This window comes from Hemibagrus wyckioides, linkage group LG10 (assembly GCF_019097595.1).
Source record: "Hemibagrus wyckioides isolate EC202008001 linkage group LG10, SWU_Hwy_1.0, whole genome shotgun sequence".
Lineage (NCBI taxonomy): Eukaryota > Metazoa > Chordata > Actinopteri > Siluriformes > Bagridae > Hemibagrus > Hemibagrus wyckioides.
In genome coordinates this window covers 15,015,644-15,041,112 of record NC_080719.1, presented here as the reverse complement: position 1 = coordinate 15,041,112, position 25,469 = coordinate 15,015,644, and the positions used below count along the sequence as shown (strand labels likewise).

General features: G+C 38.6%; 1 protein-coding gene across 1 annotated transcript in view; it reads right to left on the bottom strand.

Annotated features, from left to right (window-relative positions):
• Window positions 1–537: 537 nt before the first annotated feature.
• Window positions 538–25,469, bottom strand: part of frem1b (Fras1 related extracellular matrix 1b) — a 31,438-nt gene continuing 6,506 nt past the window's right edge. Inside the window, exons 9-35 of the mRNA XM_058401783.1 lie at window positions 23,361–23,705; window positions 23,108–23,250; window positions 22,657–22,853; window positions 21,873–21,963; window positions 21,598–21,765; window positions 20,599–20,807; window positions 19,981–20,074; window positions 19,553–19,805; window positions 19,143–19,334; window positions 16,606–16,791; window positions 16,316–16,512; window positions 15,706–15,931; window positions 14,201–14,345; window positions 13,572–13,713; window positions 13,290–13,485; window positions 11,780–12,044; window positions 9,174–9,588; window positions 7,977–8,178; window positions 7,744–7,888; window positions 5,535–5,664; window positions 5,341–5,413; window positions 4,115–4,264; window positions 3,478–3,794; window positions 2,630–2,782; window positions 2,407–2,522; window positions 999–1,084; window positions 538–843 (exon numbers count right to left, since the gene is read on the bottom strand). Coding sequence (XP_058257766.1) covers window positions 623–843; window positions 999–1,084; window positions 2,407–2,522; window positions 2,630–2,782; window positions 3,478–3,794; window positions 4,115–4,264; window positions 5,341–5,413; window positions 5,535–5,664; window positions 7,744–7,888; window positions 7,977–8,178; window positions 9,174–9,588; window positions 11,780–12,044; window positions 13,290–13,485; window positions 13,572–13,713; window positions 14,201–14,345; window positions 15,706–15,931; window positions 16,316–16,512; window positions 16,606–16,791; window positions 19,143–19,334; window positions 19,553–19,805; window positions 19,981–20,074; window positions 20,599–20,807; window positions 21,598–21,765; window positions 21,873–21,963; window positions 22,657–22,853; window positions 23,108–23,250; window positions 23,361–23,705 — 5,057 coding nt within the window. The 3' untranslated portion in view covers window positions 538–622. The remainder of the gene's footprint in view (window positions 844–998; window positions 1,085–2,406; window positions 2,523–2,629; window positions 2,783–3,477; window positions 3,795–4,114; window positions 4,265–5,340; window positions 5,414–5,534; window positions 5,665–7,743; window positions 7,889–7,976; window positions 8,179–9,173; window positions 9,589–11,779; window positions 12,045–13,289; window positions 13,486–13,571; window positions 13,714–14,200; window positions 14,346–15,705; window positions 15,932–16,315; window positions 16,513–16,605; window positions 16,792–19,142; window positions 19,335–19,552; window positions 19,806–19,980; window positions 20,075–20,598; window positions 20,808–21,597; window positions 21,766–21,872; window positions 21,964–22,656; window positions 22,854–23,107; window positions 23,251–23,360; window positions 23,706–25,469) is intronic.

Here is a 25,469-nt window from a genome sequence, read left to right as displayed (position 1 = left end):
AATGGAATTAAGATTATAGCTAGCTTTCCATGTATATTAGGAGTTGATTAAAATAGCAGAATAAACATATCAAATATACATGCAAAGCTGAAACTACAGTATTTCAATGTCACATACAGTACTGTAATTATGCACATGACTACAGTCTGATGCACATGCAAAAAAAATGCAAAGAAATGATGATGAATGTGATGAATGATGATGAAAATGAAATAATAGGTCGACATAAAAACATACAACAAAGAACGGTAAAGACTAATAAACTATATGTTAATCTCCTTCCTGACATAACCATGTACCATTCTACTTTTTAATGAAAAACTAATGTTCGGTAATGCAGAATGCATAAAATAAACACACACACACACACACACACACACACACACACACAGAGGTGGTACTTACCTCTGCATTGATTTTAAATGTTTTCCTATAACAGCACATCTAATTGTCTTTTATTCTTTACGTATATTACAGCACACCTTTAAACAAATATTATGCAAAATATTTTGTAATTGAAAAAGGAAAACAGACTGGTCAAATAATATATAAAATATTTATTAATGGTTTACAAGTAAGAAAGAAGTGTCACAAGCTGAATAAAGACATATTCATTGTCTCTTTATTTGCTGACTTCTGCATGTGCTGAACAAATATATTTGTGTTCTGCTATTGTTGTATTGCAGTTTTCTCTAGTCCATATTCTTTGGTCCCGGGCTAGCACACAGCTGCGGGTGGAGCCACTGTGGCCATGACTGTCTGAGTTTTTGTTCTTCTCAAGTCTGGAGAATTTCAGTCTCGTGCTGTCGGCCCAAAACCACTGGCCTGGAGATCCAGAAAGCCCTACACACACAGCATCCATAAAAATGACCACACTGAAAACATCACATCTAATGCTTTACAGTATATTATACAGTGGGTGAGATATCATATTGTGATTCATTGCAAAATATTACAGTTCTTGGTGAAGCCTAGAGGAACGTAGTTTGTATCCTCACCAATCCAAAATGGTTGTTTTCCAGCAAATCTCCACAGCCACTTCATATGTTTCTTGGAACGAACACTCGTCAAGTGACTGTCCAGCCTGGATTTGTAGGATCAGTGAAAGAAAACAAGGGATATAGTTATATATACATATACATTTGTATATATACATAGTACACACACACACACACACACACACACACATATATATATATATATATATATATATATATATATATATATATATATATATATATATATATATATGTGTACTACTGACAAACTGACAAAAAGTTAAGGATATTTGGCTTTTGGGTGAAATTTATGGAAAATGTAAAAAGTTGACGCTACAGTGATATTATATCACAAAAGTAGGGCATTTAAGCAGAAACATACAATGGTGATTTCCTCATCTCAAACAATTTCTTGAAACAAAAGCCAACAACAGTGGTGGGTATACCACAACAAAAAAAGTCAATGTCTCAATAATTTGTCATGTGCCCTTGACCATCAATTACAGCTTGACAACGACGCCTCGTGCTGTTCACGAGTCGACTTATTGTCTCCCGAGGCATGGCATTCCACCCTTCTTGAAGGGCGGCCCTCAGGTCATTGAGGTTCTGGGGTGCAGGGTTACGAGCCTCTACACGGTGACTCAGCTGATCCCATAGGTTTTCTATGGGATTCAGGTCAAGTGCAGGCCACTCCATTTGAGGTACCCCAACCTCCAGTGTTCCCTAATGATGTGACCTCGATGAGCTGGAGCACTGTCGTCCATGAAGATGAAATTAGGCCTATGTTGTTTATGCAGGGGCACAATGACTGGATTAATGATGTTATTCACGTAGGTATCGGCTTGTCACTGTACCATTCACAAGATGTAGGGCAGTTCTGTATTGAGTAGACACACCTGCCCAGACTGTAACACCACCACAACAGTGGCTGATGCATAGCGCTCTCCTTGACATCTCCAACATCGTGGTGGCCATCATTTCTGCTCAGCGTGAATCGACTTTCATCAGAGAACAGCACTGAGGCCCACTGGTCCCTCGTCCAGCGTAAATGCTCCCTGGCCCATGCAAGATGCCTGGTGGTGTGGTCAGGTACCCTTGCAGGTCTAGCACGCAGACCACGCTGATGTAAACGGTTTCGAATGGTCTGATGTGACACTTGGGTGCCTCTCACCTCCCTTAAATGTGCCTGGAGTTGAGTGGCATTCATCATCCGGTTCCGCAGGGCACTGTTCACAATGAAGCGGTCATCAACGTGGGATGTGGCCAAAGGACGTCCACTTCTATGCCTTTCTGTGACTCTTCCAGTCTCTCTGTATCAATGTGTTCCTGCGTTCCTTAACTTTTTGTGAGCAGTGTATATATACACAATCAAATTTAGTGCAAGAGGGAGGTATTTTGATTAACATACACTGCGCATGCACGCTGAGCATTCCTCAAGGTGGCTTGACCTGGGCCTAGGATGTAGCAATGCTTTCTGTAATGGCTCCACCCAGAAGGACAGCCAACACTAACAGCCTTTGCAGACTAAATATAAAAGAATGGAAGAAGATATAAAGTTTTGTGAATGAGAGATTCTAATAACGCAATATATTTTTAAATAAGTCTCATAATCAATAATTAGATGTGCTAACCTTTTGTTGGCGTACAGCTGACGTTAAGCTGGTAGAAAATGTGTCTCTCTGAGGAGTCTCAGGCCAGTTCCAGATTGGCATGATCTCAAGTTCTGGGTGGACACGAGGCACTGGTATTTCCAACGCCGGCCTTACTGGAGTCAATCTATAAAGCTAATAGCCAAAATTGAAAATTTCATCCTTAAAATCCAGTCTTATCTGTCAGGTTATTGTTTTAAAAAGTATTCAGTAACTACAGAGAAACTAAAATAAATGTATGCAGGTATACAGGTCTGGACCCACTGACATATCCTGGGAGTTTAGGCAGGTAAGTAATGTCTAATAAAATAGTAAGAAAAATATAAAATAATGATCTCAATTAACCTTTTGCAATATGGGTTTAAGACAACAGTGTCACAAAAAAATTATGGCTCCCTAAAAAATTCTTAAAACTTTAAGGATTGGGAGCATGTTAAATAAAACAGAGACAGAATGAATGTGCTGCTTAATAAGCCACTTTTTTATAAAATGTTCTAGAGATTTCAGTAAATAAATAATTTAAGACTTGTTCTTGTGGTACAGACTTCTTATACAGTTATACAGTGATAGTGAGCAGATATCGTGATATAGAGTTCTATATGGAGTTGCACAGAGCTTAAACCATGTCCATTTTTCAGAATGTTTCATCATACCATCTGAATAGTGCACTATTACTGTTGTAATGCAGTATTACTAAGATGAATAATAGAACTATTCCTAGAAAACATAAATGTACTGTCAGAATTTCTCAAAGTATTGCTCAACTGCATGTTTCTGCAAGTATTGCTCAACGCAAAATATTCAGGCTGAAGAGATTGAGTATTTAATACCCAATGTGTATGTGAAGATTCCTGTCTCACTCCAGATCCACTGTTCCCTAGCACTCTTGGCTGTGTGTTTCCTTGGCTGAAGGACGGCTGATCTGCTGCCTCCCCACCACTGAAGCGAATAAACTGTGTGCGATATGGGACATCTCCTCTTGGTGGATAGTTCTCCCATACATTCCCAGTGTTTGGGTCTGGTGTGAAGTCGTCTTCTGCTGCTCCTGGTGTTGGTGGATGTGGAGGATTGTGGATTCGTGGAGGAGTTATAAAAGGAGTTCTTTTCTCATCATCCTCAACAATCAGGTCATCTGGGTCACATCTACCTAATGAAGGACATATAAATATATAATATAAACTAGAGGTGCAACTTTTAGCACTTGTGGCCTAAAGCTGCTACAGACTACAAGAGAACAGAACCTTTATGACTGAACCAATTGGAAGACTCATCAGCCACAGTAATTAGTGAAAAGGGCCTATATAGCAAGTGGCATGACATGGACATGATACTATGTTAAAAAGAAGAAAAGCATAGTCATTAAATAATGTACAACAGGTTTGTATCAACACAAAATTGACATTCAAAATCCGTTATATATCTTCCGAGTTATTTTGGTAAAAAATGTGCATGCACTGGGGATTATACCATGTCTGGGATCCACAATCTCCACTGAGGCTCTGCTTCTTGCACCTAAAACAACATTCTTCTGGGCTTTTAGCACCACCTCCAGCCTCTCATGGTTCTCCTCCAGTCCATCATCTTTGAGGTAAATATTCCAAAATTTCACTGTGACTCCTATAAAAGAGGGGAATACAGAGAGTATAACATAGGGGATGGTCTTCCTCACTTGTACACTTTAACAAACACACAGACACAACATACATTATCTAAAATTTGAAACATGGATGAAAACTAATTAGTCTAATTAGTAATTAAATATTAACGATTTTTTAAAAAATATAATCAGTTTGTCAGCTTAATATACTCAATATATAAAAAGTTGCAGATGTAGGTCAAGAACTACAGTTAATGTTCACATCAGAATGAAGAAAAAGTGTGATCTCTGTGACTTTAATCGTGGCATGGTTGTTGGTGCCAGATGGGCTGGTTAAAGTTCTTCAGAAACTGCTGATCATCTGGAGTTGAGTCTCTAGAGTTTCCTTAGAATTTTGCAATAAAGAAAAAACATTCAATAAACGACAGTTCTGTGGGTAGAAATGCCTTGCTAATATGTGATTATAGATGAAAATGGCCAGATTGGTTCTAGCTGCCAGGAAGAATATAATAACTTAAATAATCACTCTGTGGAGAGCAGAAGAGACCCTGAGCATGCACAAAACATGGGACCTTTGGGTGGATGGGCTATAACAGCAGAAGTCACACTGTCAGTAAAGTACAGGAATCTGAGGCTCAAAAATCATATGCAACACAATCACCGGATCTGGACAGGTAAAGATTAGAATTTTTTTAATTCTTGAAATGTTTCAGGTTTCATATTTCTGTACTTGGCTGACAGGAGCAGAACCTGATAAGGTTTGATGTGCATTCCAAGATGCTTTTATGCTCTGCATGGTTGTAAAGAGATCAGCAGTTTCTGAAATACTCAGATGAGTCCACCTGGCACCAACAACCATACCATGATCACAGAGATCAAACTTTTTCTCAATTTTCTAACATTAACTGAAGCTCTTGACCTGTGTCTGCATGGTTTTATGCACTCTGCTGCTGCCGCTGCATGATTGGCTGATAGAAAACTGCCTGAATGTGCCGGTATGTGTGTATTTATTATGTACACACACACACACACAAACACATTTACAAAGTGAATACACTGAACTGAAAGTACTAATAGAAAATAAAAGTCAAGACACCTGGATCAAACTGTATCAGACTAGCCGAGCTGTGAGTGAAGTCCTTTCCCACCTTTGCTGTTCCATCTTCTACCTGAAAGAGAAAAAATAAATCATTTACTTTACATCACACCAAACTCAATTTTCCCCTTTACACCAAGCCAGCATGAAACACTTTTATTTCCTCAAACTTTATTGCTATTGTTGATATTCACCTGGATGCCAACAAAGGCAGGGTCTACGCTGTTCCCACTGCGCATCACCTGCACAGCTAGAGTTCCTGCGTTCTCACACACACGATAACAGGATGCCATCAACTCCACTCGGGACCATCGGAGCTCCATTCTGGGTTTGGCACACAACAGATTTCACACTAGCATTTGGCTTGAATTGTGTTGCATTAACCTCTTCTACAGACAACTTTATAAAGAACATTACACATGGCTTAGAGACTAAACATATCAGTCAGACCCAAATGCTACAAATCAATCTGAAAAGACAAATTATATCTAAAGTTTGATATTTTTTAGTTGTGGGTCTTGACCCACAACCCACAACTTGAGTTAGTCTTGTAGCTTCAATGCAAATCTGAAGAAGCAAATTTTAGAAAATAAATGGGTTTGTTGGATCATCTACATACAGTGTCAGAGGAGAAATAGGTTTATTTAACCCATTAAATCTAAAGGAGATGACTATAACTGCATATCTGTTTCTGTGAAGGTTCTTTTTTTGGTAGTTAGCTGAATATTTCATACTATACCAAACTTCTGCTAGTGGCTAGTGTGTAAAAGGACAGAGGAAATTGCCATTTTCAGTTTCTCTGTTACTGCTTTATCATGATTTAAATAGAGTAAACAGAGTGTGTGGCGAAGAAACAACTGGTTATAGTTTCTATGCTAATATCAGGAGCTAACTCATTTTGTAGGTATTCTACAACATTAAAAGTAATTTTAAATTAATTAAAAATATGTTGTGACTCTCATCTAAATTAATAAATTGACAAATTTGTGTTGTATAAGAAGAATAAACACTTTGGGCCATGCTGATATTGGAAAATGATCAAGTTTGTGACAGTAACAGTAACTCATGTGATTCGCATCACACAACCATGATGTAGATTATTCTCCTAGAATAATTATGCTTAAAGCTAAATAACTGAATAGTTTGGTGAGCTAAGAGGTTAAACCAGGGCTCCCCAAACTACGGCCCAGGGGCTGAATGTGGCCCACCCCCACAACAATGCCAGAGACATCCATCCATTGTCTATACCCGTTTTATTCCTAATTAGGGTCATGGGGATCTGCTGGAGCCTATCCCAGCACACATTGGGCAAAAGGCAGGGGTACACACTGGACAGGTCACCAGTCCATCACAGGGCCACATATAGACAGACAACCACACACACTCCTAATTTAGAATTACCAATCAACCTAATGTACATGTTTTTAGACTGTGGGATGAAACTGGAGTACCCAGTGTTAACCCAAGCAAGCATGGGCAGAACATGCAAACTCCACACAGAAAGGCCCCTGCCTGTTCAAGCCCAGGATTTGAACCCAGGGCCTTCTTGCTGTGAGGCACCAGTGCTAACCACTAAGCCAATGCTGCCCAATGCCAGAGACATATTTTGAAAATTTAATTCTAAATAAATGTTTTACTTATTTCTGTATTTGATAATAAATGTTGGCTTTCAAACTAAAATTTCCCTTAGTTATTAACGTAGCCTAATTATTTGTTAAATTCACCTACCAACAGAACATTCAACATAACGTACCATCGTGAATGAACAGGTGACCAGTGTGAAAATTCAAAGAGACAACAAAATGGCCAAACGGTTGGTATAAAGAAAAGTTGATTCAGAATTGCAGGGTATTTAACCAAAAGTGGACAAAAAGTGATATATTTTTTTGTTCAGTGCAAAGAAGTGGCTGTTTATCTCATCTGTCAAGAAACAGTGTCTGTGTTCAAAGAATAGAATCTCCTCCAACACTATGAAACCCACCACAGTGACAAGTATGCTAGCTTGCGAGTCCAAATGAGAACAGACAAAGTGTTGAAAAGTAATGATCATTTGTCTGTATGGAGCATAACAAAATAATTAACTATTCTAGCATTAGTGGGCATAATAAATACATTTCAAATCATAATAAAATCTCCACAATAATACTAGTAGTCATTCCGGCCCATGTAATTGTCTGGTTCAGACTGACCAGGCCCCCCATTAAAGAAAGGGAAAATTATGTGGATCTCACAGAAACGTTTGGGGACCCCTGGGTTAAATTAACTTAAAATATCTTCATAAAACTTTAAGCATGTAGCAAACATGATGCAACAAACAAATTATTAGAACAAACCCAGTGAAATGCAAACTGCTGAATAATAATCTATAATCCATATAAATAAACACAAAAACAGATAACATACACTTCTGGAAGCATGATGTTTCCTGCTGGGTCAGTGAGCTGGAACTCAAAGCTGTCTGCCGTCACTTCCATGTCTGAGGGAATGATGTAGCGGACTGCTTTCTGGTCCACATCCTTCTGAGTGAAGCGTCCTTTGATATAGCCACCTATGAACACCAAAAAACATACATGAGTTAAAATCCTACTTATCATAATTGATAACATTAATCATCAACAGTCAATCAGTGCACCTGCCTGTGATGGCGTTCTCAAGGTATCCAAAATGTGGAGGCCGTGTAATGATGAACTCCAGCGCCTGGTTAGGGCTATCCGGATCTGAAGTCTGGAGGTATTTGGAGGTGATATAGATGCCTTGTTGGTTGCTTTGTAGATATTCCACTGTACTGGGGGTCCCTTTGGTTACAATGTGTGGAGGGGTCTTGTCTAAGACTTCTATCTGTAAACACAATTGCAGAATTATTTCTACACTCAGTGCTGGATTTAAACCACAAGAGGGAGCCATAATAATGGCTCATGATGAGATTCCTCATGAAGAGAAAGCATAGGTGTGTGATTTAATCTGAAAGGCAAAGGAGGTCGAAGAAGACATCATACTCTAAATAAAACATTTGAAGTGAAACCCTTCTATTAAATAGCTATTGCTATTAGATCATAATGTGAAGTCATTTTGCATTTTAAACTTGATATGTTCATTAAAGTATACTATAAAAAGCTTGTTAGCTGCCTATCTGATCACATACCAGAAATGTTAAGTTATAATCTAAAAACATCACACAATATGTGCTATTATAGCATGTGACCTAAATGCATCATCATTTCAACCTGCAATCTCTGTCAGGGGCAAATTTGTTAACATATTATATTATATTATATTATATTATATTATATTATATTATATTATATTATATTATATTATATTATATTATATTATATTATATTATATTATATTATATTATATTATATTATATTATATTATATTATATTATATTATATTATATTATATTATATTATATTATATTATATTATCTTTTTATTATTTATTATATTTATCTTTTAATATTTTATTTTATAGTGTGTATTTTATTGTACTTTACAGCAGTTATTGTATGTACAGCCTTACAACTCTCTATTTTTATTTATTTATTTATTTATTTATTTATTTATTTATTTAACTAAATTTCCTGCCTCCAAAGCCAAAGCTAGTATATGCACAACGTACATTTCTACTGATAACAATTATTTGCTAGTTATGTGATACAATCTAATACAAGACACCACTCAGTGGTAAAAGCTTTTTTACGGTAACAGTGTGCATACTCGCACATAAGCACTTACCATATTACAAACAATTTGCTCATACAAAAGAATAGTTTCTAATGTTACTATAAAAGAAATATTACTATGTTTTTTATGTATAAATCCCATCCTTGCCTGTATTGTGAAAACCGTCACTTGCTCCTTCAGTTGTCCATGTTCCAGATAGCCTTTATTGGTTCCATCTGATGGCTGAAAGGTGAACCTGTCAATCTTAGCAAAGCTGTTAAGATGCTGGTAGCTCAGGTGCATGTTGTTGATGTCTAACTGTGTAAAGCGGGTCTGGGACATGGGAAACCCGTTTAACAGTAGCTTGCCATACTGTGGTGGTTGAATGACAGTATAGGTGAGGTTCTCTAAGGCTGTATCAGGATCTGTTAGCTGCAGATGCTCAGGTGAGATGGTCCTTGTGGTTCCTTCTGTAAGCTGGAGGCCGGTGTTGATGCTCAGGGTGGGTGCGATGCGGTCATGGTGCTCCACTGTGAAAGTAAGGCTACTTCTAATCGAGGTCACGCCATTGCTGATGTCAAAGCTGAAAAGAAGATTAATATGGTTGAAGATTAAGAAGTTCTTTAAATGCTAGTTAAGACCTTCTGATCAGCTGAGCTTACCCTGGTCTGGGGAACCCCTGTCCTGCACATTTTAGTGTTTTCCCTGCTCTATCACAGCCACTTTAAATTGGAAAGGGCTGATATTTTGCTGATCAATTGAATCAGGTATATTGAGAGCAGCTGTAAATATGCTGTACAGTGAGTACTCCAGGACCATGACTGGGAATCAATATGACAGTGGCATTGGGGGTGATTTAAAAAGTGGTGGGTGAACAGGAACTTATTCTACTTCCAGGCCAGTATAGCTCAAATCACACATCGCTGTCACTGATAAATGATGTCCATTTTAAACATCAACATCATGCCTGACCAGCACACGTCTTCTCATTCAGATAGCCAAACAAGCTAAACATCTGGCCTTACCATTATTTCACATTTTGCTCAGTAATTGTGCCCAGTGCACCACTCACATGGCAGCAACTGCTGAGACAATGCCAGGCAGAAATTATTACTCTCCTAATAATGCCCATTCATCATCCACCTGTCACCAGTGAGCAGAGGGATGATCAGGGCTCCCCAAAAAACACCTTCTGCCTCTCTTTCCCTCTCTGTCCCTCTTGGCCTCGGCCTGAGTTGCTGTCGGCGCTCAGTTTTGACACACAGGTGTTCGCTCAGGTGTTTCCCTAGTTAGAGGGTCTGTTGTCTCAAGCTGCTTGCTGTAAGTGCAAATACAAGATGTTCGAAAAACATCCTCTGTGTACCAGCCAGTGCAATGGCTTTAATACATCTAATGTCCAAGTGTGGTTCTGACTGTTTACTGTTAGATCTCTGGTTTTTGTGAAGTCTAGCAGCGAATGGTGCCGAGTTGTGACTGTAGACCTGAATTGCCTGTAAATGGTGCTATACTGATGCACCGTGCTGTTGTGACGGCACACACTGGCATGGAGTCGAATTGCTACTCACCCTCTTTTAAGTAGTACCATCACCAGACTTGGCTGAAAGAGGCTTGTGTGCTCCCAGCTGACCCTGAAGTGAAACTCAGCCAAGGTTTTGGGTGACAAACCCAGTCACAAACACATATGAGAGAGGCAGGACAGGTCAGCCATACGCTGCCTTCTCTGAAGTCTGCCTCCTGTCAAATTGGCTGGAAAAGTACATAAATATGGTGGAATGCTCCATATTCTCTTATTTTCTTTCTTTTTCTGTCACTGTTGTAGTTTGGCCATCAGAAGACTCCATGCCTTGTTGTTTTTTAAATACTCAAAGGCTGCTACTGAAATATTTAAATGGGTTTTAACTTGTATGTGATGCAAGCTGATGTAAGTGGAATAGAAAAAAAAAAAAATCAAAATACATAATGTGCATCACTACTTATTTTGACTACAGTAGTTAAAATAAATGAAAAAAAGAAAAGAAAAAAGAAATAAAAAAAATCCACAAAAGATATTAAGTACTATAATGGAAAAATTGAATACATATATTTCTACATATATACACATTTTATTTATTTATTTATTTATTTACTTACTTATAATATGTTCTCCTGCTAGCTGGCTAGCTAAATGCCATTAAACTAGCTTGTATTTATAGCAGATCAACACAGTGGGGTTTCAGAATGTGTCTTGGTTTATTTTTTTAATACTTCCAGTGATTTCTTTAACAATAACAAAACCTGATAAAATATACAGTAAAATTCCAAAGTACTTTTTTTCATTATAGCTATCTGGCATAGTCTGTAGATTCTGTGACTAAAAGTTTTTGTTTTACTGATTGGTTGCGAGGTGTGGAGGCTATTTTATGACGTCACAACTTAAGCCTGTGAGCTGATACAGCAGTCCCTGAATGTCTCTAAAACAGTCCCCAGAATTACTGGCAAAGTCAAAAAAGAGATTCAAACATCAATCTTTATGATCAGAATCAGCCTTTTAAAAGAGGTTAAAGAACTACAAATTTTGTTATAACTATTAGGTTTAATTGTGTATTTTGACATATTTTACTCTAAGGTATTCCCAATGTGAATATCATATCATACTGCCTACACCTACACATCAGTGTAATTCATTTCATTACACTATAATGCACTTCATCAAGCATCTCAATATCCTAAATAACTGTGTTTTAAATCTTTTTTTTCTCTTAGATATATAGAGGTTCCAACCCAGTGAGACTAACCTGAAAGAGTCGTGGTCAGTAAAATGACTGTCGTCGTGAGTGTAGCACACTCGGTGCGAAGCCACATCCATCTGGGTGAAAGAGAGCAGTGGGATTCCTGGATATTGGACCATGTGCAGGTGTCCATGTTTAGGAGGGATGGTCACAGTGTAGACAAGCTCAACTGATTGGCTTCCACTGTCTGTAGCCATCAGAATGTCTGTGGTCAGTATAACCCTCTCCCCTTCGGATATAGTCATGGGCTTAGTGATCAGAGCAATGTCACCTGATAGAGCAAAACAGACCAAGGAAAGGACGATGTATATGCATTATGTATCATCAGCATATGTGTGTGTGTGTGTGTGTGTGTGCATACATACATGAGCCATATAGAAATATTAGCTCTGTAGAAGGAAATTGAATTTGTTGAACCGCTTAAACTCTTGGCTCATTAAACTCTCACCTATTGCTAATAGGTTTTAAGAGGTTTAAACCACCCTAAATTTCCTTTAAACAAAAATGATTTGAAGGAACAAACTGCTCAAAGTGTAGTTGCCACTAACCAATTTAAGATTTAAGCCACATTTTACGAAATAGGGAGGTAAAAATGTCAGTTATTACATTTCTAAATGGGTGGGAAATGTAGGGCTTCCAGAATTATGATACAGATCCTTTTTGTTGTCTAATGACATCAAGCAATTTATTATTTAATATAAATTAATATGATCGTTGTATGATATTAGGAATTCACCCTTTCTAATGGATCTAGTAAAGTTCATTCTGTAAAAACAACATCTAATATCTCCCAATGACACTGATGTCAAGCTAAACACAAAGTAAAGCTGAACTAAAAGTGACTTTGTAGGAGTTGTGTGTCATCCCTCAGTGGCCGAGGGGACAGGTCTAGGAACAAGGACGAGGCTACAGTTGCTGGCACTCTGGTCTGTTAATAACTCACACTCATTGGGAGGTAGAAACAGGTTCAAACGTCTCACCTCTGCTCCACCTGAATCAGCAGCACAGACCTAGAAGCTGCTGTTTCACCCACTTGGCCAAGGGAAGGCCATGCTTACAGTCACACATGCATATAGATTATATCTGTCAAACAAAGTGTTTTATTCTTTGACTGAGAGAAAAACACAGCTGGAATACAGGCTGGTCCTGCAAACAGTCAACAGACATTGTTACTGTGCCACTACAATAATTGTTTGAATTTAACAGCTTCTGTTTGTTTCCTTTTGCATCTATTCCTGTAAGCAAGAACAATTGTAATTGCTGCAGTCCAATTAATACACTCACAATCCTTTCCCTTTAGACAGTACAATTTCTGCCCCTTTGCTGAAGTTATCTACATAGGTAAGGTAATTTCATGGCCAGAAAAATGTAATCATGAAACTGAAATAAAAAAAGGAACAGGAAAAACACAGTAGTAGGAAACATATTGAAATATTATGATTATTGCAGGTCTAGAAAGAGTTTTAATAATTACTAAAGCTAATTTGAAGTTTGAGGTGAAACCTGAGGCACATACCTTTTTGAACAGTTTGGACAGCAATGAAGAAACTCAGTGGAGGTGTCTCATTGTCTCTGTCACTGAGGAAAAAGTGGAAGCGGTCATGACCTTTGAACCCACTGAATGTAGTGTGTTTGTACAACAGGCGATTCATCTCCACATCGTCCTGTGTAAAGTTTTGACCTGCGTTCAGGTCAGTGAATCCAGCTTCTGTCTGCGCAGCACACAGTCACATGAGACACATCAAAAAGGCTTTGTAAAAAGAAAAGTGTTTATTGATTGTTGTTACATGAAGCTAACCTTGAGTTGGAGAAGGCCAAATCTGGGGCCGGCATTAAGAACATAATAGACCTGGTTGCTGGGGGTATCATAGTCTTCTGCCTCCAGCACCACACTGGAGATTACCCTCATCTCCAAAGCGTCCACCTCTAAACCTGCATTCCTGCACACACAGAACAGGGACAAGAGATGCTGAGCCACAGCGGGGGCTCATGCAAGCCTCCAAGCTCAAATGAGCCTTACACAAATAAATACGTAAATGCATCAGAGCCAGATGCCTCTGTCAGGATCAAAAGCTAGCAGGACTGGCCTGGACTGTCTGGCCTGTCATCACAAGTAATGACACAAACAACGAGGAAGTGCCAAATAATATTATTTCTGCTGGGTTGAAGTTTACATGAAAATCCTTGGCCTAAAATCCTAAATGAAGTCAAATCTTAGGCGGGAATAAAATACCACTATTGCAAGTAAAACCATTCCCAGTCACTCAGTAAAGAGGATGCAGATTCCCCAACCACATCTGCAGAGCAGAATGTATTGCCCCCTGTAGTCCACCCCCTCTCTCTATAGTGTCCCTGTCCTTCTCCTCTGCTGAATCTCCTCCTTCTGTCTGACTCTCTGACTTGGAATTTGTCCCAGGGCGTCCTTACTTTATCAGTCGGGGCTTTTCATCATTGACTGGTAGGATGTGGACCCATGCCGTCCCCTGGACAGCATGCCTGCCATCTGTCAGCTGCATGGTGAAAGTGTCCTCACGGGTTTCTGTGTCATCGTGCATATACATAATCTTCATTCCTGCAAACCACAACAAGAGATACAGTCAATAGATGTTTGAATAAGGAGACAAAGTAATGCTTTAACTCGTGCCACTGAGTGTTAAAAGTATAGTGTTTACCAAAAATGTTTACACTTTTTTTAAGGAAAACACATCTTAAACTGTGTACACATTTTAAATAATCTCACATTGTTGATTATTTTGATTAGTGTGGACAGCAGACCTTAAAACAATACGAATTAATATATGGGGGAAAAAAATTCACTTGAGTGAAGGTCAGAATGTATTTACATTTAAATATAGCCAAGTATATTTTGAACTGATGAAAAGAGTTCATCACAAGTTTAGCACAACCAGTCCACTGCGACTAACAAGTTTGCTAATCAGTCAGTCATAAAGAAAATATACTGTGAACCTGGATCATCCTAGAATTTAGTTTAATAATGTTTAATGACCCTTTTTGAATGACTGCTAAGGCACAATAGCGACAAAAATGGAAAAAGAGAAAAGCTAATTTAACAAGCTGAAATAAAATTATAAAACTTAAAAAACTTAATTAGCTAATTTCCTTAGCTTACCTTTAACCTAAAGTTAACTTATTATTTCATTTTTATGTAGGAGCCATACGTATAAGATATAAAAATTGGAATATATGTATATATTTATATATAAAAAGAAAAATAATTTTTCTTGCTTTGAGGTTTGAATTTTTTTCTTGCTTTGAGGCTTGCAAGGTCTAAATAAAAACCTAAGGAGTATTAATGAGCCTTTTAGGCTTTTTCAGCATAGTAATGAAATAGTTACTGATGTATTGTCCACCTCTGGTGAAAACACATGATGATTTACTGAACTGTATGTCTTAGAGCTAAACCAGTAGCCATATGTCCATTTTACTTGTAAGCAACCTTTATATAAGTTTTAGATTTATATAAATTGTTACTTTAATGCTGTTTTCTATACTGTGACCTTTGATAACCCCATTAAAGTACAGTTTTATTGCCAGACATGCTGTAACTATGATATCAACCTTGTTACATGAGCTTTTGTTTTTGCTCATTTCCTGATCATCAACATTTCTGCGGATTTACATCATTTTCTATCAGGAAAAGCTGCGCAGTCACTGTATACACAGTGGCTCTGAGGTAATTGTGCAGGAAAGGCCTTCACAGATGTGGCAGAAGCACCACAGGCACTCCATGACCTCTGTCTCCTGCAACATCTGTTCAGCAAGTCTGGAACCCAGAGAGAACAAACCAGCGCCCTCTGGGAGATACAGGGGCAGCCAGCCTTGGTGGTGAGGCGCTGCACTGACAAACCTCCCTCTCCACCCCAGTGCTAAACAGAGTTCCAAACTTGGAGAGATTGTGAAGAGAAACTGACCTTGTCGCAGTGCTTGTATGGTAAAGGATTGCACTGGTATACTCCTTCGCAAAATCTCTGGGCCCATATCTTTATATTGGTTCATGTCAAGCCCATAGATCCCATGCAGCAGAGCCCCGTGAGCAGGAGGAACAAGGATGGTGAAGCTCAGAAGGTCTGGTGGAGCATCAAGGTCCACTGCATCTAAAATAGCAGGGTTGAGATCTTTCATTCCTCCCTCCATAACCTTTAGTAACAGAGAAGAAAAAAGAAAAAAGATAGAGGAGTAAGTTCATCTTCAGTAAGTGTTTTATCCTCATCATGGGAATACTGGGTAAAAATATATCCCAATGAAACACAAGTACAACACAAGTCACGTCCACACAGACGTTCACACTGCAGCAAATTAGCCAGTCCACCCAAAATTACAGGATTTTATGAGCTGGGAGGAAATCAGAGAACAGGAAGGAATCCTTGCAGAATCCTGGAACTGTGAGGAAGCAAATGCTACCTGTGGCACCACCATGGCACCCAGAACAAGACAAATTGCCTATATTTAAAATGTATTCACTGGAACATCTTTTGCTATGGAGTATATTATACATGCAGAAGAAATGAAAGTGTAACTAACTGTGAAGTTGTGCAGAAACAGAGATGGAGCTTCGTCATTTGCGGGGTTGATAACGATGTAGAAAGGTACAGGTTCAGACTTATGGACTCCATCACTGACACTAACACTGAAGTGGTCTCCTGTGGGCTCCACACCTTGGTGAATTGACTGGACGTAATTGATGAATCCAGAGCTGAGATGTAGCTGACTGAAAGAATCTAAATTGAGAGAGTATTACTTAGTGGAAATGTAAAAGGCAAAAGAGTCATGTTGTAATTAGGTTTATATACGATTCAGGGATTAATACTGACCCACTTGGATTCCAGCATTGCTTTTCTCAAAGCCTGGGGAGGGAAGGGTGTTCTCCAGAAAGCCATACTGAGGTGGGATCTCTATGAAGAAGTTTAACTGGTCTGGTTTGGTGTCAGGGTCTGTAGCCATTAACAGATCACCACAAAGGCAAAGACTAGATCCCTCATCCACCACCAACATGTTTCCTAACAGAGATCAGTTGCTGTTAATTAGTACAGTCAGAAATACTTTTTTTTGCCTAGATACAGGCAAGTAAAGCATTCATTAATAGTTAATTCATTAAATCAATACTACAGGGTTTTGGATTTTCCAAATATGTAGCTATTGAGTGACTATGGGCAAATATTTTTCTTTTCTATAAGTCATTTATTTGAAAAGTTGAATTCTGAAAAAATGTATTCTGTCACTAAATTATTTAAACACTTTAAAATACTATACATATATAACATTTAATACTACAGCTCATACTTTTATAGTCAAAACTTCAAACATTGCAGAAATATAGCTCAAAATCATTCTGGTACCTTATAGATTTAGTCGTGTCCATATGCTCTGAAGTGAAAATTAAGTGCAACATTGCCCTGACACACACAGTTCTCTTCTGCATGGGTGTGACACTTGCTGTGACAGTTTATTAGCTCTTAATTATTTTACCTAACACATCTGAAAATAACATTGTTATTTCGTGAGATACTTTTCTTTCTTTCCCTGTGTCTATTTCAGCATCTCTCTCACTCTCTGCCTCTCCCTCCTGCCCGCTATACTGACCCCTCACATTCCCTCTCTTTCTCCACTCTTTGGGCTCTTGGCCAGGCTGCTGCCACCTGGATGCTGATAAAGCCATCATTCCCACACTTACTGGCATCTGCTCCCATTTACTGCACTGATAAATGATGAATGGGGAACGGGCACAGAGGAGGCTGTTTGGATCACGCTCTAGAATAAGGACGGAAATGAACGACCAACAGTCTGCAATCAAGGTGATAAAACCATTATACCTCACCAAGGAAAGCGGAAATTCCAGATTTCCCTTTGTTTCACTTGCTTAATGCTTTAATGCCTGTCATTTTTTTTGTTTTATTTAGAGTAAATTAATTAAACAACTACGTTTTGTTAAAAACTAGTCCAGTGTATGGTGTGTGGTAACAATCCTGCAGAATACCTTCCAAGGATTTGGAGATTTAGGGGATCATCAGAATCTTCTGAATGAGCTAAAACTTGGCAGAGGGAAATACAAAACAAAGGCTGTGTTTTTGTCTTTTCTGCACATAGCATGCTCTATTGTGTTTTTCCCTACCTCGCTGTTCATTTCGCTGGAAGTGGATGTATATGCTATCTGTTCGACGGCTTTCCTGCTGTGCTGTAATCCCAGTCAGCTGTGTGTGGCTCCGCTGTCCCTCAATTCACCAAATAGTGTGCATACTGTATATATACACTGGGATTTCATGTAGGTTTTTAACAAACATCCACATCCTTTGCTCCTTCCTCTCATTGTTTCTCAGTGGTCAGTGTTTTTCAGTGATAACTACAAAGTGCATGTCAGTCTAGGGATTTAGTGAAAATCCATATCCTGAGCCTTGAATGTATGTGCGCCTCCCTTATATAAGGGAGGATGGGGGAGTAGACATGTCTCAGATCAACTCTGAGCTACTTTGTGAATTAGTGGAAAAGGTTATTGAAAGTTGGGGATTTGATTTGGTCATTAAAATGGATTTCAACACTTTTTTTTAACAGGAAAAAAAAACCTAGAAATTGTGAAGCCAGTTTTAATAAACATGTTTCCATGAAGCCATGTGGATTTTGGCAGTCTTTAGGTAGAACTTATTCCTTATTATTTGCTATTATAAGTTATTATTTCACACTTATGCATTCATTTTCACAAGTGTTTTTTATAAAACCTAACTAAAACATAAATTACAAACATATGGGTTTTCAATCTATATGGAGTTTTGGAGGGTGTTCCCTATTTTCCCCCTTTTTATTCCTCCACAATTTGGTCACCTGCCATTTCCCAGTCACCAACCAGATCTCCACTATCAGGACTACAAATCAGGGAGGGTGAAGGCTAAAAACTGCTACTTTGTGAAGCCACATAATACCATTTTTCAAAACTTAACACCCTGTGTAAAATATTGCATTCACAAGCTCACAGACAGTCACGATTAGCTGGTATTGCTGTGATCGACAAGCTCTTAGACAGAATATTATCTCAAATATACTACATTGGTTAGGGCATGTGTTCAACCTTTACATTGTAAAAATGTACTCTGTACCCATAAATTATGCAGTGCTTTTTACATTGCTCTACGCAGTGCTCTTCCTGTAGTACATCACCTACCCTTACAGACAAATAATACAGCCCATGCCCCTTTGCATAAATTATAAGGACTGTCATTAAAAATAATTTATCAAACACACCAGTAGACTTAATTTAATGCAGTGTTTGTTAATCATCCAGTAACAAAAATGGTCCACATACATGACCATTTATACACAAAATGTAAATGACTCTGCCAAGAATCTAGAAGATCTTTACCTATAGTTATGGATGGTGCCTTGTTGTTTACAGGAATCACAGTGACATTAAGGTCATAGACAGGAAGTGTCCCATGTAAAGGGACAGGTGGTGGGACTGCATCTTCTTGACAGCAGCTGTCTGTCCCAGCCTCTCCATCAGACACTATAAGAGTAACAGTGTCTGATACGGGGTCTGGACCAATTTCACCTCCTAGTCACAAAAATGAGAACAAAAAGATTTGGCCATACTAATGTGTAATATGCATTGGTTTCATTTACTCTTTTCTTCAAAACTTGTGTTAAGTGTTGCAGGATACAGTTGACTCTACTTTATCCAAATCATATATAACAGGCCAGTGTTCACGGTCAAATTCAATTAGGTTCTTGGTGAGTTGTACTGTAAGTTTTGTATTTTGTCTATCCTCTCACCTGTGTGCATGTAGAAGATTAGGCCATTGAGCACGTCAAGCTGAGAGAATTTGTCCACAATGACTCCGTTCCTCTGCAGCACACCACGGGCCGGAGTCCGAGCCAGCATGTAGGTGAGTCGGGTATCATCACTGTCTGCATCTGTAGCGAATAAATACTCAGCAGTAATCTGCACAAGACTGCCTTCCATGCATGAGAGCCCATCTTTCAGGCCTGAGCCCAGCTGTGGGGGCTCATCATTCACGGGGAGTATCTAAACATGGGAACAACCATTTATTCAAAACACGTATTTGAAACATATTTGAATTTGCATTATTGATAGTAGTTTGTGTGTTTGCCAATTTCTTGGTTTAACTTAATAAAACTGTCTTGGATTTGGGTTCCTGAATTGTATTTAGATCTATTTTATACATTTTTTTGTCACTCACCTGCACCAAAAGTTCACTCTGAGCAGAGTTGATTCCATCTGTAATCGTAAGGCCTATGCTATCCCTTGTAGTCTCAGAGTCGTCATGAATATATCTACCACAAAAAAAAAGTAATCATAACAATGGGCTGTATTTAGAGTTGGCAACTGAAATCCAAATGTTACAGCACTATTTATGCAAGGCTAAGTTACTTGTATTGACAGTCAGGTTATTTATGTACTTTAAGTACTTTAAGTACTGAAGATTTTCTGACTCTGCTATTTAAATGATGTAAATCACCTTTGTGTAGTTCACAACTCAAGTTTAGTCAAATTGCTCCTGAAAAGAGTTTACGTGTTGGGATTTTTCAATACCATCTCAACAACCACTTTAATTTATCCCTGAAAATAAATAGAGGTAGAAACTGTAGATGTATTCACATCCAGTTATCGTCAAGCTATCTCAATATGTCTATAGTTTCCATATTCTGTAGGACTGAATGTCCAGTTTCATTATTAACTCCTCACTACAGATGCGTAACTCAACTCTAAATACAGCCCAATGTCTCTAAAGGGTCTAAGGAAATAAAAGTGAGTCTTCAGCTCTATACACTCCATTCTGTCATTTCTACAATCCTACCTTACTCTCAGTGCTTTTATGTCTTGTAGGTTGAAGCTTTCTCCTTCTGATAGCAACACCCCTTGCAGCTCCAGTCTGCCATGTTGGGGTTGTGTTCGCACCTGCACCCTGAGTTTCTCCTTCGGACTGTCAGCATCTCGCACCAATAGGTGCTCCTCCATCAGGAAACTGCTTCCACCCTCCTCCACTTTCAGCAGGTTAGTGAACATCTGTACATTAGAATGAGAAAAGTCATGTTAAAGACAAGAAGCTTACAATATTATTCACTTCGAATCATGTTTTCATTGATTATAACCAGCAGTTGATTCCAAAAAAGGGGGGTGGGGGGTAGGCACAGACAATGAGTTTGAACAAGTGAATATATTGTACAAGTAGTGCACATAGTGTACATATTCTTTCCAAACAAAGGTTTTATAAAAAACTTTCATACATATTAAAAAACCTAAATTAACTATACACCGATCAGACATAACATTATGAGCAGTGAGAGGTGAAGTGAATAACACTGATTATCTCCTCATCATGGTACCTGTTAGTGGGTGGGATATATTAGGCAGCAAGTGAACATTTTGTTCACAAAGTTGATGTGTTAGAAGCAGGAAAAATGGGCAAGTGTAAGGATTTGAGTGAGTTTGACAAGGGCCAAATTGTGATGGCTAGATGACTGGATCAGAGCATCTCCAAAACTGCAGCTCTTGTGGAGTGTTCCCAGTCTGCAGTGGTCAGTATCTATCAAAAGTATCCTGTAAATCTTTTAAGTCCTGTAAGTTGCAGGATGGGGCCTCCATGGGACTCACAGCAACTTACAGGACTTAAAGGATCTGCTGCTAAAATCTTGGTGCCAGATACCACAGCACACCTTCGGGGATCTAGTAGAGTTCATGCCTCGATGGGTCAGGGCTGTTTGGGCAGCAAAACGAGGACCAACACAATATTAGATGGGTGGTCATAATGTTATGCCTGATCAGTGTATTCCAAAAGTGTAAGCATCTACATTACCTCTGGAACCTGATTGTCCACAGGTGTGACTGTGATGTTAAAGATCAGTCCAGTGAGTGCGCCACCCTGTTGGTCATTTACAGAGAAGACAAACTGCACGAAGAGTGGCTCAGGACCAATATCCTCTACAGGTGGCATGTAGGCTATTTTGTGGTGGGTCACTGCATGCTATGGAAATCAACAAGCAATATATTGTAATATTCACTATTTGTAATATTGTAATATTTTTGGCACCAATAATCTGAAAATGAGATCTAGTATATAAAACAACAAACCTGAGTAAATGACTTTAGCACTGGAATCATGGCATCTTTTTTCATGGATTTTGTAGTTTCTGTGTAGAAGAGTCTACCAGCATCTGGAAGCCTTTGAAAGAAAGACAGTCAGTGTATTACGTTTATTTATCCACTTTTTTCATTCTTTTCTAAGTAAAGAGGAACATGTCAAAGGTCTTGCACATGTTAATCACAAATTCTCACACATGCTACAGATATTCAGTTGATAGCAGCATAGAAAATGTGATTATTTTTCATTAGGATCTTCAATTATAATGTGTTCTTTCTCACATGTTGTAAATAACCAAGCTTAAATGCCCCATGATACATTCTTTCATCACATTACATGTTCATTGTCTTCAGTAACATTCAAGCAATGTAATAAAATCGTTATGAACCATTAAATTACAGGCGCATGATTTGTTTGTTCTCTCTTTTTGACCTCCTGCATGTGCTTGCATAAAACACTATTGCTTCACTTTAAACCAAAAAATGGACTTTACATACCTGAAGGCACTTAACAAAGTGGCTAATGGCTTTCAAACATTGACTGAAGGCACTCTTTACTGAGCATTACTTACTTTAAAACTCTCAACCTGTACAGTTTTGTTGCTGTAACAGGCTTTTACCTTAATGCCACTGATTTATTTGTACAAGCATTAGGATTTGTTTTTGATGGAGACACAATGCACTTCTGTAAGAAATTTGGGATGAATGCTCTAACTGCAAATGCAGATGTAAAACTAATGTTTTTCTTCTTTAGTTAAGAAGTTTGAGCACATACTGAGGTTTGGTAGGGCTGAAACATGATTGGGTGATGAAGTACATCAGGTCAGTGTCTGGGTGCTCAGGGGCTTGGAAGTGAAGGTGGCGTTGTGTAATATAAACAAGCTCTGTCTCTTTTACTGTGATGGAACGGACTGTGCCCGAGACCTCCACTGGCAGCTGGTCTTTCACAGGGAACACATGGACCATCACCGTCTGTGAGTGAAACAAAGGACAGCGTCAGATACAGTCCACCTGAATCTTATTTTAGCCTTCATATAGTAGTACAATCCTGGCAGTACTGACTGACATATGTTTTATAAAATAATAATTATTATATTATTGCAGTAATACAAACTCAAGACAAAATAATAATGATATTTACAGTTATTGTATATTGGCTAGTCATCATCATACAGTTATTGTATACTGGCTATTCATTAATTTTCACATAAACATGTCGTCCTCACGTGTCTGTCAGATAGATTCGGTGGTTCATGGATGTCAGAGAGGATGAAGTCAAACGAGTCTTCAAAAATCTCCTCTCCTGTGTGTCTGTAGTAGATCAGGCCCTGTAGTATATCCCTTTGCATAAATGTCTTCACTGGAATACCTGCCAAACATCACCACTGACTCAAATATTGAGTTACACTGATTTTAAACAACTCAACTAGGAAACTAGTTTTCCTAATACTGAAACATTGAAGGATTTACAATACATACCTGGTTCATGTGCAGAGCTTTTCCTGACTATGTTGCCTGCACTGGGGAAAGTAACAAGCTGGTAGTTAATATAGTCATCGCTGGAATCCAGATCTGATGCCATAAGCATATACTCTTCCACCAGAACCGAACCCCCCTCCTGCACCTCAAATGCTACATTGTTGATAAGAAAAGGAGGAGTGTCATCTTTGGGGAGGATGTTGATGGGAAACTTGTGACGAATGCTGTGGCGTCCATCTGTGATTCTGAAGATGATGTAGTCCCTTGTGGTGTCACTATCAGAATGATGATAAACCACCACTCCCTCATGGAGGTCCTTCACTTTAAACATGAAGCCCTTTCCACCTGGACAGCAATAAAAGAAATGAGGCTCGGTTGTTCCTGTATGGTCAGGATTAAAGAACAGAAATCATTAAAACACAAAAGAAAGCATGCAGTGTTTATGCCATGTGGATCATTGGCAAATTAATAACACTCTAAAATCATACAATATTCGAATTTAACATTTAATCATATAGTTAAATTATTGTTTAATTTACCAGAAAATCAGCCATATTCGAGGCATCTGCCTTAATTCAGAAAAAAAGAGAGCATCTTTTCCTATCTGGGTTGCCAGAAAGAGTGCAGGATAAGGCCAGACTGAGCAATGACTGGTAGGAAACCTAATTAGCAGATTTATTAAGAGAGAAATTAGTACAATTGAGTAATTGGGCCCAAAGTTGATGGTGGGCATTGAGCCAAGAAATCAACATGTACTGTGTAGACCCATGTTTCTGAGAGCAGTGTGTGGGGCAAATGAAACATTGCAGATTATATTACTTTGCTATGACCCTGTTTCAAGGAGACTGTATGTTTGAATCCCATCAATCCCATATCCATTTATGGCTGGGAGTCCAGGACAGTCAGCTTGGCCTTGTTCACTGGGTAGTGTTACTATGAGAAATAGATTGATAAACTGGGAGAAAGATGGCATTTCCCCCCTCCTCTGTTGATTTAAGTGACTCTAGCTAGTCTTGGGACCTAATGAATACTGTAGATTTAGCTCTCTCCTCCAAGAAAGTTCAGCTGCTCTATGTCTTGCTTCTCACATCTCAGAATGAGTATCTCATAATAAGCATGTAGGAAAATGAGATTAAATGATTCTTCTCTAAAAGATGCTCCTCAAGATGCTAGATCCTCAAGATATTTCTGTTATAGTTTTGTAAATGTCACATTTGGTTGTTCAAGAGACATTCCAGCTCTATCCAAATAGGATAAGATATGGAGTAAGATATAATGCCAATTAGGTGGTCCTCTACAAGGAAATTACATCAGCTGGTAGGACATGGATTACAACAACAATCAGCACTTTAATAAACGTGTCTAAACTTATAAAATATTAGGAAGTTGCATTAACCATGACTCAAAATGACCTTGTGTAGGCTTCTTCCTAATTAGCTAACAAGTTACATGGAACTTGAAATGTAATGCAATTTGTGCCGAGATTGGTTAGATATGTGTGCTACCTGGGGATCAATAATTCCGTGAAAAACTGCAGGGGATGCTCTTCTGTCGTATTTGATTTCTGACTTGGGAAGACATGTCAGGCTTGTTTATACATCAGGTATTATAATAAATGCAATACAATAAATTCCTTAGCATGTTCAGACTCTCGCTGCTCTAACAAAGCTAGCTAAGCTAACCACATTGCCAGTGACCTTGTGTAGTACATCTGGCCCATGTGCACAGTGGCATGAAATGATATTAGCAATCTGCTTTATTGAGGCACTGTGCAAAAACAAGCATGTTCTTGCCACCCGCTGGAGTGGAAGGAAGGACGCTAGGACTCTGAAGATGTCTTTGTGCAGAGACCCACTGGCAAACTGTCGCCAGTGCATTTTACACTTGATTAGTGAACACATGCTAGCCATCTCACACATTCTGAGTTGTGCAAGCATAAAAAGCATGGGGTTAATACATAATAAACTCAGACATTACGCTGACCTATTAGTTGGTCAGGAGCTCTTGGTTGCACAATTCCATTTGATTATACTGTTGTAGCAAGGAGATTATTTATATTCACATTATTTACTGCCTCATGTCACACACATGAGGATAGATCCCTTCTGA